The 17,663-nt window shown below is 39.8% G+C and overlaps 2 protein-coding genes across 2 annotated transcripts; both read right to left on the bottom strand.

Moving 5' to 3' along the window:
* Positions 1-34: 34 nt before the first annotated feature.
* Positions 35-8,449, bottom strand: LOC110071549 (olfactory receptor 4D9-like). Its single transcript, XM_078378081.1, has one exon. It carries the CDS (start codon positions 3,855-3,857, stop codon positions 2,922-2,924), a length of 936 nt encoding a protein of 311 aa, XP_078234207.1. The 5' UTR covers positions 3,858-8,449; the 3' UTR covers positions 35-2,921.
* Positions 8,450-8,647: 198 nt separating this feature from the next.
* On the bottom strand, positions 8,648-15,874 carry LOC110091526 (olfactory receptor 4D9-like). The gene has a single exon (XM_078378082.1). The coding sequence runs from the start codon at positions 11,824-11,826 to the stop codon at positions 10,900-10,902; it is 927 nt and encodes a 308-aa protein (XP_078234208.1). The 5' UTR covers positions 11,827-15,874; the 3' UTR covers positions 8,648-10,899.
* Positions 15,875-17,663: the final 1,789 nt, after the last annotated feature.

Genomic DNA, 17,663 nt, shown 5'->3' with positions numbered 1-17,663 from the left:
GATATCTGACAATTATAGGCTGACCAAGAAGAAATACATGGGGGTGTGGAGGTAGGGGTTGAAGTGCCACAGCTATGACAATGACCATACCTCCCATTATAGCTAATAAGTAAATAAAAAGAATCATAATGAGTTTCAAAATGTGTATATTATGGTTATCAGAAAATCCCACTGGAAGGAATTCTGTCACAGTAGTTTGGTTGGCCATACTACTTCTTGTGTCTTTCTTTCTTGAAAAGGATTAATGATTGACAATCAGGACAGATCAAAGTACTGGTTTAGAATGGAGGATATATGATTGTAAAGAACTCATGAAAACATCAGCTAATGGTGATTTTAAAGAATACTAAATAGATAAAATAATGATTGCCATGCAGTACTGTAAGTTCATTGTTGTGCCTATCCAGCCAACACACTATCTTAAGCAATTCTGTCTGTTAACAAATATTGCATTCATTCAAACAATGTGGTAAACCCATCTCAGACAGTGTGAGATGGATCACATGCTTCTTTAACACATATTTTGATTCCTTGTATTTCACATTTACTAATGTTAAATTCATGGAGAGGTCTTCACTGCATCATCAGGGATGCAAAAGGAGACAGTGAGGAGAAAGACTGAGTGATCAGGAATGCAGTCATCAATCTAGCAGGGATGGACAAGGATAAGGAGGTGTGTAAAGACAATTTGGATTGTGCGTATCTGTTTCTGCAAGTACACTACACTGCCTGATTAAACAGCACCAACAATAGGCTTCTATAATATAATTTTAAAACAAAATATTGCAAGGAAAATATCTGCATACCTGACAGTAACTGTGCCCTCTCCTACTATATATTTCAACACTGTTCTTTGCCTCAACCATTTTCAGGAGCAAGGAAGAGAAATAAAAGACAATAACACAGATTTCTGAGGAAGAAAATGTGAAATATAAAAATTACTGAATAAATGATTGAATTGGTGTCATGCTGTGACAATTACTGGGCAAGACAATTAGATTATTGGCGCTGTTGATCCATAGAAACAGTGTTCAGCTCTGATTCAAACCATGTCAGTAAAAACAAACAAACAAAATAGCAATAACACCACTACCACCATCACTGTGCAGGAGGCACAGTGGGGAATTGAACTCCCTGCCTCTGGTGCCGCAGCCGGATATCTGAACCACTGAGCTATCTGACCAGTCAAGCAAGGAAAAAAACTTCCTTCAAAAACATGATCAAAGTACTGGTTTAGAAAACTGAAATAAGGAATGGAAGTACTATTTTCTTTTATGACATAATTCTTTTTTTTTTTTTTACATTGAGCTTTGTCTTTCATTTAGCAGTTCACAGTCTTTGCAGATCCCAAATCGAACCCAAATGCATCCATATATCCTCCTGAGTACCACATGAAAGGGTTTTACTTACATTTCTGGTATGCTTGGAAGATGAGGATAGAAACGTTCTTCTGTATGGCCTTAAATAGAAGACCACTGTGGATGTGAAAAGGAGGAGGAACAAAGGATTGCATCTGTTATCTCTGGTGTTTCATAGAATCACTCCTTGGAGAATATTACACAGGCCATAATAATATGCAAGACCTAATTTACAAAATATGTAGCATCGTTTTCTGTCTTCTCTTCCTATTATTTTTCATGTGCTCTTAGAGGCCCTAGGCTTTAGTGCCAGAAACAACAAGCTTGATGGTTTTTCATCCTCTATTTCTTCTGCCTCCTTCCCTGCTAGATACTTAAAATAGGTGAGGGGAATTACCTTAGTTGGGTTCAGATTGCTGTCTGAATTTGGAGTTCTCCTGCTGTAAGCTCTACTCTCCTGTAGGTTCTTGCACCCCCCCTTCCACTGCTGGGGTGTCGGCTAAACTGGTGTTTGCAAAGGGTTCCCAGAGCCCTGGAATCCCATCTCCTCTCACTGCCATCACTCCTCTGAGGGTATGATGTTCTTAAAAGACTGCTTCTATTTTTTGTTGTTAGCCACCCAGAGTAGTCTAGATGGGTGGGGTATAAATAAATAAATAAATAAATAAATAAATAAATAAATAAATAAATAAATAGATAAATAAATAAATAAATATCAGTCTTGAGTGGTTTCTTGAATATTTGGAGGGACAGAGGCTGGTACATTGGTTCACAAAGTGGGGGCTATTACCAAGAAAACCCATACTCCTCCTTCTGATCTTTTTAGATTCCCTCAGCGTAGCCACCTTTAGCACTGGGGACAAAGTGTGACTTGGGAAGCTATTTTTTGGGAGAGACATTCCGACAAGCATCAACGTCCTAAACCAGTGGTTCTTAACCTTTGTTACTCAGGTGTTTTTGAACTGCAACTCCCAGAAACCCCAGCCAGCACAGCTGGTGATGAAGGCTTCTGGGAGTTACAGTCCAAAAACACCCGAGTAACCCAAGGTTAAGAACCAGTGTCCTAAACCATTTAGGGCTGTAAAGGTCATAACCAGCTCCTTGAATTGAGTTCAGAAACTAACAGGGAGCCAATGTAGGTGAGCCAAAACTGGAGATATATGTTCAAATTTGCTAGGCCCAGAGATCAGTCTGGCCACCACATTTTGGACCTGCTGAAGTTTCCATACTGTTTTCAAAGGCAGCCCTATAAAGAACACATTGCATTAGCTGATCATTGAGATTATAAATGTGTTCACTAATATTAGGTACTTCTTACCCAGGTAGGGGCACAGCTGGGCAATCAAACAAACTTGACAGAATGAGCTCCTAACCACAGCTGATTTTTGAGCCTTCACAGAGAGCACCGGTGGTCTTTAGGACAGTGTCCTAGATATACCACAATGAAAATGTGGCACCTCTGTGTAGCAAGGTGAGCTACATTTCTGGTAAAATTCTCCGGCTTTCCCATGGCAATTCTAGCCCGAGTTATGCAAAACAAAGTCATAAATACAGTGAAAAATCCTAACTGTCTAACCAAAGCAATCGTTTATAAAACCTCCCAATAGCATTTTTCATCTCAGTATTTCGTATAGTATAAATGAGAGGATTTAACATTGGTGTGAGAAATGTGAAGAGGGATGAAAGGCCCTTATCTGCCACAGATTCCTGGAAGGGTCTACCATAGATGATAATGCAGGGTATAAAATGGATGCATACCAGCATAATCTGGGCCCCACAAGTGGAGACAGCTTTCATCTTACTTTCTGCTACATGTACACGTATCTTGATCAAGATGACTGTGTATGAAACAATGAGGATGATAAAAATAGTGATGGTGAGGAGTCCACTATTAGAGAATATTAGCATCTCTACAACAAAGGTGTTTGTGCAGGCCAATCTGACCACTTGTGGTATATCACAGTAGTAGTTGTCCAAGATATTAGGTCCACAGAATGATAAACTCATTATTAGAGGTATCTGAACGATGGAATGAATAAAGCCACCCAACCATGCTCCCAGCACCAACCCTACACATGTACTTTGTTTCATTATTGTGGGATACTGAAGTGGCTTATAGATAGCCACATAACGGTCCACAGCCATCCCTATGAGGAGGAACACTACAGCACCTCCCATGAAGTGAAAGAAGAAGATTTGTGTCACACATCCTCCAAAAGAAATAACCTTATGCTTTGATGTCAGGTCCCACAGCAGCTTTGGCACAGTGACTGAAGACACGCTGAGGTCTACGAAGGCCAAATTCCCAAGCAGGAAGTACATGGGGGAGTGAAGCTTGGAATCCACAATCACTGTGGTGATTACTGTGAGGTTACCAAGCCATGTGGTAATACACACTATCAAGATCACAACAAACAGGACGTGATTCAGAAGGTGGTTTGCTGAGAGGCCAAGGAAAATGAATTCTGTCACTCGGCTTGTAAAATTCTCTGGTTCCATGATTAACCCTGAAATCAAAGTACAATAATTAAAGGTCAATCCACCCAGCTCATTGAATACCTCCTCCTTTTCCTTTGCAGTTTTCCGCAAGTGGGTTTAAGGAGTAAGACTCCAGAGATCCAGTATCAAAGCCTCACTGCTATAGAAACTCCTCAAGGGATGGCAAATGTAAACCGCTCATTAAATATCTCACATACCTACAAAACTGTATCATGGTTCCCAGAAGGTGGAAGAGAGAAAATGCTGCAAAATAACAGCAGTGTACTGTATATATGTTTGCCATCTCCCTGTCTCTCTAGACTCATAACAGCTACATATTCAGGCTTTTCTTCATTTTTCTTTTTATTTGTTTTTTAATTGTACATTTTCTGATATTTACTGCATTCTTGTCCTAAGGATTGTAGACAACACCGAGTGTCACTGGAGGCTAAATACTCTTCTGCCTATAAAAGCTTTCCATAGTGAAACAGGCTAATGATACACTGTCCTGTAGTTCACTATATGATTCAGACAGTTATGCAAAATGACATCAATACATGTCACTTCTTCCTGCAGGGTTAAGTTGGATTCTGACAACAAACAGTGTAGCTGAGAATAGCATCAAAGCATGGTGGACTGCTGAGTTCTAATATTCGCTGAGCACTATACACTATGAAAAAGGAAATACATGCATACGAAGATTCAATATGGTATATTTTGAAGCCATTCTGAATCCTGGTTTCTTCTTTAAGCCACCCAACTCCCACTCTATCTTCCACCAAACCCTTGTCAGAACCATTAATATCTTCCCTCCCATTCCACATAATCGAGTACCTTCCCATTCTGAATCCCTGCATATCAAAATCCAGGCCAAGGAAGAATGTGAGGGTTATACCTGCTTTACAGTGGATGAAATTTGCAGTTCTCCAAGCTGGGAGGAAACTGGAAAATGGTTGCCTGGCATCCATCAGCCAGGTATCGCTGTCCCCACATTTTTCTCCATTCGCATTTGGCTATAGTTCAAGGTTCAACAGGATCCATTTACTTCATTCTGTATTTGAAATGGTTTCAGTGTACTTACAATGGCAACTGCTACAGCACAGGGAAGGAAACAATAGTAGAGAAGAAGTGAGGGACTACGAAGAAAAGGGAGCAGGTAAGAAGAATCAGAGTAGAAAGCATAGATTTCTCTCCATGCTACTAAAAATGAGTTCTTAAGGTACTGTATTTTGGAATAGAGGCTGATAAAGGATCAGAAGAGCATAGAACATGGAAGATCTTTCTGTGATCAAAATACATAGCAGTGCAGCTAGTCTGAGCATTGGTTCCTGCTGATCATGAATTCATTTTAATAAAGACCATGATGTTAAGTACTCCACTGATTTCTTTCTGTGTCCTTCTAGCCCCGCCACTACTATAACTCAGTTGGAGGAACTAAGGCAACCAGCTGGAAAAGTGAGTTGACAGATCTGTGGGTCCTGACATCTGAAGAGGACCAAAGAGCAAGATATAGGGTTTGACAAAATAATAGTAATTTCATACCATCAAGCTGAATTCAACTTATGGCTATCTTTTACATAGTTTTATAGATATAAGGCAGTGGTCCTCAACCTTGGGCCTCCAGTTGTTATTGAACTTCAACTCCCAGAAGCCTTCGCCACCACTTCTGCTGGCCAGGATTTCTGGGAATTGAAGTCCAAGAACATCTGGAGGCCCAAGGTTGGGGACCACTGATATAAGGTACTCAATAGGTGCTGGTGATTTAGGCTGCAGAGGCACAGGTTGTGCGTTTGATTCCCTATGATGTAATCTAGGAGAAGAAGCAGCCCATGTGCAAGCTGCACAATCTGAGGATGCATCCAGAAGAAGGGAGTGACAAATCACTTCTACGGACTCTCTGTGTAGAAAACCCAGGAAATGATCACTCTAAGTCAGAACTGACATCAGGGCTTATAATAATGATGATTAGTAAAAAGCCAAGATAAATGCACTGCATTTAACACAGGCAGAAGTGAGTGCTGACAATCTCAGATATGTGCTGTGTTTGTTCAAAAATTCAGTGATACTTTTCTGAATATCTGAATCTTTATAGTAGGCATAGGTAGGCATTTATTTATTTACAAAATTTACCAACAGTCACAAAATGTGAATGTGGAAGACAGGAAAACTGACAGATTTTCCAATTCTCTAACTGATATTTATATAAATGCCCTTGTTGTAATTCATTTGCACACATCCTCAAAGGAGCAGGTGGGGGTCAGAATAACCATATGAATCATCAGCATTCATTTGTGAAAGTTCTTTTTCACTTCACTTCACTTTCTTTTCTTTTATTCTTTGCATCAACCTTTTTCTAGAACAAGGAGGATGAAAAGACAATAAGACAGCTTTCTGAGAAAAAGAGGTAAAAGAAAGTAATTATTCAGCAAATTGCAGTGACAGAAATTCAAGGCCAAATGAATTCAATGGGACATTAAAAAAAAATCTCAAATTGTTTCCAATGTGGTGGGAAGGGTAGCAGGCAGGTAGAATCCCCCCAGCCATCAGCACATCTGTCCTTCTTGGAAATTACACTGAGAAAGTCTGGGCAGTGACTGAGTTATTTTTGTAAGCCTCCCTGAACTTGTGGAACACTAATGGCATCTTTTTGAACCTAGTATTAATTCTACATTTCACATATCTTCACGACTGCCCACGAGTGGGTTTAGTTACTGTAGCTGCTTTTTTCAGACCTTCACTCCCATGTCATAGCCGGTCTTCTGGTCAAGCTCCTTCTATTAAATACATCTGAATATTGTATCGGGTCAAAAACTATCCAACACAATGTCTTAAGCAATACTGGTTGTTGACAAATATAGTATTTGCATTTGTTCAAACAATGCAGTGAACACATCTTAGGCAGTGTGGGGATGGATCACATGCTTTTAAAACACTTATTTTGATTCCTTGTATTTCATGTATATTAAGGTTAAATTTGTAGCGAGGTCTTCACTGCATCATCAGGGATGCAAAAGGAGACAGTGAAGAGAAAGACTGAGGGATCAGAATTGCAGTCATCAATCTAGTAGGGATAGACAACAATAATGAACAATGTGAAGACAATTTGGATTTTGTGTATCTGCTTTTGCAAGTACACTACATTACCCTGTTTAAACAGCAATAACAACAATAGGCTTCTATAAGATCATTGCAAAACAAAATATTTCAAGGATAGTATCTGCGTACCTGACAGCAACTCTGGCCTCTCATACTATATACTTCAACACTGTTCTTTGCTTCAACCTTTTTTCTGGAGCAAAGAGGAGAAAGAAATGACAATAAGAGAGATTTCTGAGGAAGAAAATATGAAATAAATTAATTATTGAATCAATTATTTAATTGATGTCATGCTATGACAACTAGGCAAGACTATTAGATTCTTGGTGCCGATGGTCCATAGAAACAGTGATCGGCTCTGATTCAAGTCATGTCAGTAAATATAAACAAACAAACAATAGTAATAATGCCACCACCACCATCACTGTGCAGGAGGCACAGTGGGGAATTGAACTCTCTGCCTTTGGTGCCACAGCCAGATACCTGAACCACTAAGCTATCCGGCCAGCTAAGCAGAACCTCCTTGAAAAACTTGGAAAAGTTCTATTTTTTAAGGAAAAAAAAGATGAATAAAAATGTTATTTTCTTTTATGATGGAATTCTAGTTTTTATGTTGAGATTTGTTTTTCATCTGGCTGTTCGCAGTCTTTGCAGACCCCAAACAGGGAGCAAATGCAATCTCTGTTACTTCCCAAAAAGCTTGTAAAGGTCTTACATTTCTGGTTTGCTTGGAAGATGAGCCTGCAAATGTTCTTCTGTATGGTCTTAAATAGAAGGTTGCTGTGCTATGAGAAGGAGGAACACAGCATCGCATCATCTCAGTTGTCTCTAGTGTTTCAGAGAATCACTCCTTGGAGAGCATTGCACATCCCATAATGGTAAGGAAGACCTAATTTTCAAAACACGTGGCATGGTTGTTATCTTCTCTATCTGTTATTTTTCTTTTGACTTGAGAGGTCCTAAGTACCCTTAGGCACTTAGGAATTTTGCATTCCTGATGATGCAGTGAAGACCTTGCCACAAATGTAACCTTAATATACATGAAATACAAGGAATCCCTATTAGCAGTAATCAGGATCTAGATTTGGTGGACAGAGTGCCTGAAGAACTTTGGATAGAGGCTCCTAACATTGTACAGGAGGCAGCAACAAAAACCATCCCAAAGAAAAGGAAATGTAAGAAAGCAAAGTGGCTGTCCAACGAGGCCTTACAAATAGCAGAGAAGAGAAGGGAAACAAAATGCAAGGCAGATAGGGAAAGTTAAAGAAAATTGAATGCAGACTTCCAAAGAATAGCAAGGAGAGACAAGAGAGCCTTCTTAAATGAACAATGCAAAGAAATAGATAAAAATTATAGAAAAGGAAAAACCAGAGATCTGTTCAGGAAAATTGGAGATATTAAAGGAATATTTTGTGCAAAGATGAACTTGATAAAGGACAAAAATGGGAGAGACCTCACAGAAGCAGAAGACATCAAGAAGAGGTGGTAAGAATACACAGAGGAATTATGCCAGAAAGATTTGGATATCCTGGACAACCCAGATAATGCGGTTGCTGACCTTTAGCCAGACATCCTAGACAGTGAAGTCAAGTGGGCCTTAGAAAGCATGGCTAACAACAAGGCCAGTGGAGCCGATGGCATTCCAGTTGAACTATTTAAAATCCTAAAAGATGCCGTTGTTAAGGTGCTACACTCAATATGCCAGAAAGTTTGATGTCTCTAGCTACCTGTATGTGATTGTGTAGGTGAACATGGTTCAGTGCAAAATAACCTGCATAGCATTATGGTCATGTTATATTCAATAAAACTCACCAACAACCATCAAAACTCACCACAGTCCTCAAAACGTTATGATTTGTGGAAGAAAAGAAAGGCTTTATTCCATTAACCTATTGCTCATTTCAGCAGGTAAAAAACTGATTAGTTTTGTAGGCCAAAGGAGACAAAAATCATGTTGTCTCCAGTAAAACAGGATTCAGTTTTAACATGTTTATTGTGGCATAGGCTTTCACCAAATGGAGTGTAGTTTATCGAATATAGGAATAGTTATTACCATTTATCTCGCATAATTCTGTACACACGTGCACACAGACACAAACACACAGGAATAGAGAGAGAAAGAGAATGAGAGATAGAGGCATAGAGAAAAGAAAGTCTGTTACTGTGGTGTTTGCCCCTCGTGGCCCCTGTTTGTCTTCCAAACACAGAGCACACGAAGGCAAACGAAACACCTTTTCACACGCTGCCACCAGTTGATCACTAACTTTACTCAACGTACTTTACTTAGGAAAGATGAAGGTCCATTCAGTTTTTACTTTTTCTTAAAATAGGTTTATTAATTACAGATGTTTCTATAATAATTCATAAGTATTTACTTCAGGTTCATCAAGCACAAATCTATTTAAATCTCACAGGTTATTATTCACTCCTCAGACTAATCTCACCTCAGATCTCCCAACTATCCCTCTATCTCTCTCGCTGTCCCTAACTCTGACTGAACTCTACTCATTGACTTACTCCTGACTCTTGACTGACTCTCCTCCTCTCAGGCTTCCTTTTAATCTCTCTCTTGGCTCCGCCTCTCCATCATATCAGCATAAAAGATGAATAATATGTGACTTATTTTGCATAACAAAGGGTGAATGCTACAGTTACACATTGAGGTCAAAATTTGGGGAAGGGGGGTAACTATATAGACATTTTTAAGTTACAGAAATAATTATTGTTGGCTGTTTCTAGCCAAAATCCAGTCCAAGAGAATTTAATCCCATCTAAATTTTGAGAAGTTAGGTAGTTAGCAAATGCTGTGGTTGCTGCCAAGTCACCGGACTTTGGGCAACACAACTGGCTCTTTGCTCTCCACCCAAGATGACACAAGACTGCCCCAGTCTTTCGAGACTCGCAGGTGGGAGGGGGGAAAAACCAGGGTACATAAAGGACTTTCCTCCCCTCGCACCACCCTCTTCTTTTTTGGGCACCCACCTGCCCTCCCTATTTCTAGTGTGAGTTTTTCTGGTTGCCTTTAAGGGGCCGGATAGGAATTTTTGACCTTCATCCTCATTGGCCATTGGATGGGGGGGGGATTTTTTTTTTGTTGCCTATCCCACACTGGAAGAGGGTTGTTGGCAATTAGGTGGAAATTTTTGGTCACACGGGCGGGTAGTGCAGAAAAAACAGCTATTTTCGCTGAGTCCCATTGTAATTTCAGGTAAGCCAACTTCCCAGCACTGCGGATGATGTGATTACAGTGCCTGTGGGGGGAAGATGTGCTGGGCCACTTCTGGACCAACAGTCATCAAGTAAAGATGGCTTGAGGTCTGGGGGTGTTTATTAGCAGCTGGTGAGGTTCCTGCTGTCTTTAAGACTGTTGGAACCTGGGACCGGGGACTCACCCATTTGTTTTGCAAGCAGTATTTGGATACCCCTGACATTTACCTGCTGCCTCACTATAGCAGATGCCCCCCCTCTTTTGCCAAAGGATGGCAAATTTGAATTCGGATTTATTTCAATGTAGTGTTGCTCATATTTAACCCCTATCTTTGGGAGGGCAAAACCCTTTCAAGGCAGACTCCTCTATGGAATCAGTGAATGCCTAATGACCCATGGTAGCCGGTGCCCCTGACATAATCATACTATTCCATTCCCATCTCTGGTGTTTCTATACTCACTGCAACTAAACACAATTATACAAACACACACATATGAGTTTGAACTGCAGGCACCTAGGGACGTCCGTGCAACTTGGAACCAAGATTTTTACTCACCCAAAGCTCCCAATCAAGTGTGGAAGTAAATTTATTTGTACAAAGGAATAAACACATGAGGTTGTTGCATTTTTGTCATTTTAACATGCAGCTGCCTAGAAGATTGACCGATTAGTCTCATTCTCAGTCACGGTGTTCAATGACTGTCTGCTGCATTTTGTTGAATTTGGGGAAAGGTGGATCTCAGAGGGAGATTCTGCTTTTTACAAATAACATTTTGCTCTTAGCTTTTCAATAGCATTTTTCATTTCTGCATTTCTCAGCGTGAAGATCATAGGGTTCAGCATTGGGGTGATGAGAGTGTACATCATAGAAATGATTTTGTCTCCTGGAAAAGCCTTGAAAGGTCGGTCATAGATGATGATTGCTGGTCCAAAATTTAATGTCAGTACCACAATCTGTGCAGCACAAGTAGAAAAGGCTTTCTGCTTGCCTTCCGTGACAAGTGTCCTGATTTTAACCAGAATGACAGTATATGACATGAGTAAGACAAGAAAAATCACTGAAACAATTAACCCACTGTTGCAAACCATCAGCAGCTCAGTCGTGTAGGTGTTTGTACAAGCCAGTTTGATCACCTGGGGCATGTCACAATAGAAATTATTCAGTATATTGGGACCACAGAAAGGTAGCTGAATGATAAATCCAATCTGGATGATAGAGTGAACAAAGCCTCCAATCCATGCACCTGCCACTAGACCTGTACAAACCCCTCGGTTCATGATCAGCACATACTGCAAAGGTTTGTAGATAGCTATGTATCGATCAACTGCCATCACCATTAGGAGTAAATCCACAGAAGCACCAGTCAAATGGAAGAAGAACATCTGAGCCATGCACCAGTGATAAGATATAGTGTCTGATTGTGACAGGGAACCTCTAAGCATCTTGAGAGCAGTAACTGTGGAATCACTGATGTCCATGACTGCCAGGTTGGCCAGGAAAAAATACATGGGTGTGTGGAGCTGATGGGTAATAGTGATAGTGATGATTATGATGAGGTTTCCAAGCCACGTTGTCATGTAGATAGTTAGAAAAATCAGGAAAAGCATTAATTTTAACCTTGGCTCCTCAGTGAGGCCTAGGAGAATAAACTCTGTGACTTTTGAGGTTTTGTTGCCCTGATCCATTTTGATTCTTCACATTTGCCTGCAAAAAGCACAAAACAGAAAGAAAAACAGAAAACAAAACCACGATAGCACATTCGCAATGAAAGAAACATACCTTCAGCACTGCCCATCACAGATACTTTGCTAGATTTCTCATTCAGTTATGACAGTCACATATAGTCAAGCCAGAAACCCATTCATGCAACGAAGTCCAGGAAGTCACTGAAATGTTGTACCTTCTGCCAAACCCAGATGTCTGTTCATATAATAGAGGGTTGTAGGAGAAGACTTGTGGAACTGGATGGTAGAACTGGTTTAAAGTCACTGGCGAGCATTTTAACAGTGCCTTCTTAGTCTGTTGTTCCGATAAGTGATTGGCATGTCTGGTTCACCACCATTTTCTCTTTTCTCCAGAACGATCAAATTGTCTTACTTTAGAGAGATATTTTTAAAACTCTTGGAACCATATTTCTATAAATCTACTCTTTATGAAAGGAATACAATATGAAGGTGGAGATCACAAAGTCTTTCTTGGGTCATACTGGTTATTGGCCCCTTTCTGGTTGACTTTTAGCACTGATTATGCATCTTCTAGATTATTCATCTGTGCTCGTCTTACAATGCTGTTGTGGCGCAGTGGTTAAAACACTGTACTGCAGCTAAAACTGTGCTCACGACCTGGGGTTCAGATCCCAGGTAGCTGGCTCAAGGTTGACTCAGCCTTCTATCCTTCCGAGGTCAGTAAAATGAGTACCCAGCTTGCTGGGGGGGCAATGTGTAGCCTGTATAATTAAATTGTAAACTGCCCGGAGAGTGCTTGTAGCGCTATGGGGCGGTATATAAGTCCAAAAAAAAAGGTAGTTCCAGCCCTTCCTGGATGAGAGGTTCAGAAAATGGTGCTGAGAAACTAATAGTCTGTGTTATGGTCTTTTGCCTACGGAGTGCCACAATGCTGAATCTTATCTACCATGACACTCCTAGATGGTCTTTTGGAGGTTTAAATTGAAGACTCCTTACATAAGGTAATTACCTAAGCGGGATTTACATTGAGTCTCAGATGGGTTTTAGCTTTCAATAAAGGACCACATGAATAGGGCATGCATGCTCTTGACCTTGGGACTAATTTTGGAAATACAGGCAGTGATGGTAGCCAGGAGAACTGTCTACCAGGCTAGTAGTCCAGCTACAAAACTATTTGAAGATGTCTGATCTTGCTTCTAGTATTCATGCACTAGTGACATCCTCACATAGACTACTATAATGTTCTAAGTAAGGTTTTCTTTGAAACAGAGTTTTGTTTTAAATGGAACATATTTGGAACTTATCATTAAAAAAAGGTGGCATTTATAATTCAGCAACACAAACATAAGTCCTAAGCAAGACTTTTAAGATCTACGCACTAAGGATGTAACCAGTACTCACAAATCTTGTCTCTCTCAGTGAAAAAAAGGATGTCTTGACATGCCATGAAATGTCAGTTGTGAAATTGTTCCTTCCTGCATGAAAGCAAAGGACCAGCAGCAATATTAGCAATAAACTTAAATCGTGCACAAGGATTTCATGTCAAAAGAGAACCTTTGTGTCATGTGCACTTAAGAGGAATCACATAAATTGCCAGAGTTAACTGATAAATTGCCGGACCTTGCCAGTCATATGTCCAGTTGTGCTCCTGTATGCAAGGCTGACATGTTATCAATTAGCCAAGGTAATTAATGTGTAGTTTCTGAAGAATTAGCCATGTTAATTTGTATAAGCATAAAAGACAAAAATGAAACAAGAGACAAAAACATTGTGGCTGCTTAAGGACTATATACTATATTTCAGTGCAAACCTTCATGGGTTAAGTCCACTTTCTCAGACACAATATAGCAGATAGTCTTTAAGGTGCTACAGCATTTCTATATATTTTTATTTTTAGGTATGTATTTATTGTCTAAAAACTTACATGATCCCTCTAGTACAAGCATAGAAACCTAAGACGAATTTGGCCACAGTGTCTTGCAAAACCCACTTCTGCAGACTTTAATGGGAAAAGTCCTTCTGATTAAATATATCCATATCTCTAGTAATCTTCCATGCAGAGGAGAAAATATTTGAAATAGTTATATTTTTACATTCTTTAAACCTAGAGTTTCATTTTAATTCCAAAAACAGCACAAGCTCAAAAGAGGTGTTTTTTCTTTCTAATATTCACAGTTTCAGAGGAACAAAGCTGATAAATATTTGACATTCAGTAATTCCAAAGAGGAAAGTTTTAAAGGTTTTTTCCCCCTTGTGCTAGCTACCCAAACTACTGTTTCTTTAAAAATAATAATAATAAAAAATAAACCATCAACTCTGCTCCCACAAAAACCATCCAACAACATATAGTATTCTGACATATTTCCTGGTGGATGAAAAAGTGTCCCTAAATCTACTTCATCTGGTGAAGGTAATGGTACAGCAAATGGCTCCCTCAAACAATTGACTACGAATGGATTGCCAGCTGACATTTAAGTAATCAAATATACAACAGGCAGGATCTCTGTTTATCATGACAGAATGTAGCTCTTTGCTTCCAGTGTAGCAACTGGGTTTTATTAGACTCCGCAGAATAATGATGCCTCTAGTGTGACTAGAGAGTATTATCTCAAAGGAGATCATTGCTGGTAGAGAAATTAACTCTTGGTTAAACATTGAGATTGGATGTTTTTTTGTTATCTTTTTAGAACACTTCAGGATTTCCTCATAAAAATGGATTCAGGAGTAATGAATGGAATATTGTAGCAGTTCTAGTGCGGTGTAGTGGTTAGATTGTTCAACCAGAACTCAGATTCTAATTCCTAGTGAGCCATGAAATCTACCAGATGACCTTGACCAGTCATATTCCCTCAGCCTGACTTCCCTCACAGGATTGTTGTGAGAATAAAGTGAAGAGGAGGAGTGAAATATAAGAGATCTTGAGTTTGTGAGTGTCTCTTGGTCAAATCAATCCCATTGTGTTACTTTATAGGATAAATGGGGAGAAAAAGTGCAGTGCACCTGGCCTCCCTCCTTGGAGGTAAGATGGCAACTTATAGTATAGATAGATGGATAGGTGGTCTTGAAATTCCTCAGAAGCTTTCTAAAACAAGGCACTTCCATATTCATGACAAAAGCTTCTGTCACGTTGCCACCTGTCCTTTGGTTGTTTCATCAATCACAGGGCACAAGCTATATGTTGTGTCACTGCTACCAGTTGATTACATCAACATTATATATTATTAATAATAGAGGTCCAGACAATGTGTCATTTAAGTAGAACCAAATAGAAGTTGTTTATTATTACAGGTGATGAAGGTACAATCAATGTATTTAACTCTTAATAAAACACCCTTCTTCAGGCACTCTGTCCACCAAATCTAGTTCCTTAAATCTGTTCTTCACTTCCACTGTGTATTCATAAGGGATTTGGTTTAGATTACAACTGACTAGCCCAGTGGTTTTTCCTACTCTCTTCAGTTTAAGCATAAATTTTGCTATGAGAAGCTGATGATCAGAGCCACAATCAGCTCCAGGTCTTGTTTTTGCTGACTGTATTGAGCTTCTCCATCTTTGGCTGCAGAGAATATAATCAATCTGATTTTGGTATTGCCCATCTGGTGATTTCCATGTGTAGAGTCACCTTTTGTGTTGTTGGAAAAGAGTGTTTGTGATGACCAGCTTGTTCTCTTGACAAAACTCTATTAGCCTTTGTCCTGCTTCATTTTGAACTCCAAGGCCAAACTTCCCTGTTGTTCCTTTTATCTCTTGACTCCCTACTTTAGCATTCCAATCCCCTAGAATGAGAAGAACGTCTTTCTAGAAGGAGTTGTAAATCTTCATAAAATTGTTCAATTTCAGTCTCCTCAGCAATGGTGGTTGGTGCATAAACTTGGATTACTGTGATGTTGAAAGGTCTGCCCTGGATTCGTATTGACATCATTCTATCATTTTTGAGATTATATCCTATTACAGCTTTCCCCACTCTTTTGTTGACTATGAAGGCTACTCCATTCCTTCTACGGGATTCTTCTCCAAAATAGTAGGTATGATAATCATCTGAAATGAATTCGCCTATTCCTGTCCATTTTAGTTCACTGATGCCTAGGATGTCAATGTTTATTCTTGCCATCTTCTGTTTGACCACATCCAACTTCCCAAGGTTCATAGATCTTACATTCTAGGTTTCTGTGCAGTATTTTTCTTTGCAGCATCGGACTTTCCTTTCACTTCCAGGTGCGTCCACAGCTGAGCGTCCTTTTGGCTTTGGCCCAACCACTTCAAGTGCTGAATCCCTTCCTCTATTCCCTGTACACACATGATTGCACCCCACTATATAACACCAATGCAATTATTAAATTTGCAGATGATACGACAGTGGTGGGACTCATAAATAAGACCAATGAGTCTGCTTATAGAAAGGAAGTACAAAGATTGATACTATGGTGTAAAGAAAATCATCTCACACTTAACATCAAAAAAACTAAAGAACTCATAATTGATTTTAGGAGGAAGAGAAATGTACATTTACCACTGTACATAAACGGTGAGGAAGTGGAGAGAGTTGGTAGTTTTAAATTTCTGGGTACTTACATCTCAGAGGACCTCTCATGGACTATAAATGCCAACATGCTAATAAAGAAGGCACAGAAGAGGCTGTATTTCCTGAGAATGCTCGGGAAGTTAAATTTATCACAGCATTTACTACTGTCCTACTACCGTAGCACCATTGAGAGTGTCCTAACTTATGGCATTCTGGCATGGTTTGGGAGTAGCTCTGTAGCAGACAAAAAAGCTCTACAGAGAACCATTAAAATTGCCCAGAATATCATCGGGCTCCAGCTACCAACCCTGGATGACATCTTCACATCCCGCTGTCTGAGGAAGTCACACAGCATCCTGAGAGACTCTTCCCATCCTGCTTATAACTTTTTTGAACTGTTACCGTCTGGCAGAAGATATAGAACAATTAAGACTCGGACCACACGTTTTCTAAATAGTTTTTATCCTAGAGCTATAATTGCAATTAATAATGAGCTTAAAGACCACCAGTAGTGAATAATTAGTTGGACTGTGTTACTTGGCCTGAGGTGTAGATGTTTGTATTTTTAGTGGAGGACTTCTAGTGGGTGGGGAGTGTTTGGGGAATGTTATGTGTGTGCATGTGTCTGGTCTCTGGGTGTCTGTGAATTTCGTTGTATGGTATACTGTGTATATACTTACAATGACAATAAATTATATTATTATATTATTATTATTATTATTATTAGCTCTGGAACTACTTGTACTTGTCCTCTGCTCTTCCTCAGTAGCATGTTGGGCACCTTCCGACCTGAGGGTCCCATCTTCCAGTGTCATATCTTTTAGCCTTTTGTTTCTGATCATGGGGTATTCTTGTCAAAGATACTGGAGTGGCATTGCTAATTCCTACTCCAGGTGGATTGCATTTAGGTGGAACTCTCCACTATGACCTGTCCGTCTTGGGTGTCCCTGCACGGCATAGCCCATAGCTTCTCTGAATTACTCAAGCCCTTCACCATGACAAGGCAGCAATCCGTGAAGGGCCAGAGAGTTCCAGAAAAACATCTAGTTCTGCTTCATTGACTATGCAAAAGCCTTTGACTGTGTGGACCACAGCAAACCATGGCAAGTCCTTAAAGAAATGGGAGCGCCTCAACACTTTATTTATCTCCTTAGAAACCTATACGTGGGAAAGGAAGCAACAGTTAGAACTGGATATGGAACAACTGATTGGTTCAAAATTGGGAAAGGAGTACGACAAGGCTGCATATTGTCTCCCTGCTTATTTAACTTATATGCAGATAACATCATCCGAAAAACTGGACTGGAGGAATCCC

Source organism: Pogona vitticeps, chromosome 6, assembly GCF_051106095.1.
Source record: "Pogona vitticeps strain Pit_001003342236 chromosome 6, PviZW2.1, whole genome shotgun sequence".
Taxonomy (NCBI): Eukaryota; Metazoa; Chordata; class Lepidosauria; order Squamata; family Agamidae; genus Pogona; species Pogona vitticeps.
Note: the sequence above shows the minus strand (reverse complement) of the source record. Positions and strands in the feature narration are given on the sequence as shown.

Coding starts and splice junctions, on each gene's coding strand:
- LOC110071549 (XM_078378081.1), bottom strand. CDS start 3,857: ATGGAACCAGAGAATTTTACAAGCCGAGTGACAGAATTCATTTTCCTT.
- LOC110091526 (XM_078378082.1), bottom strand. CDS start 11,826: ATGGATCAGGGCAACAAAACCTCAAAAGTCACAGAGTTTATTCTCCTA.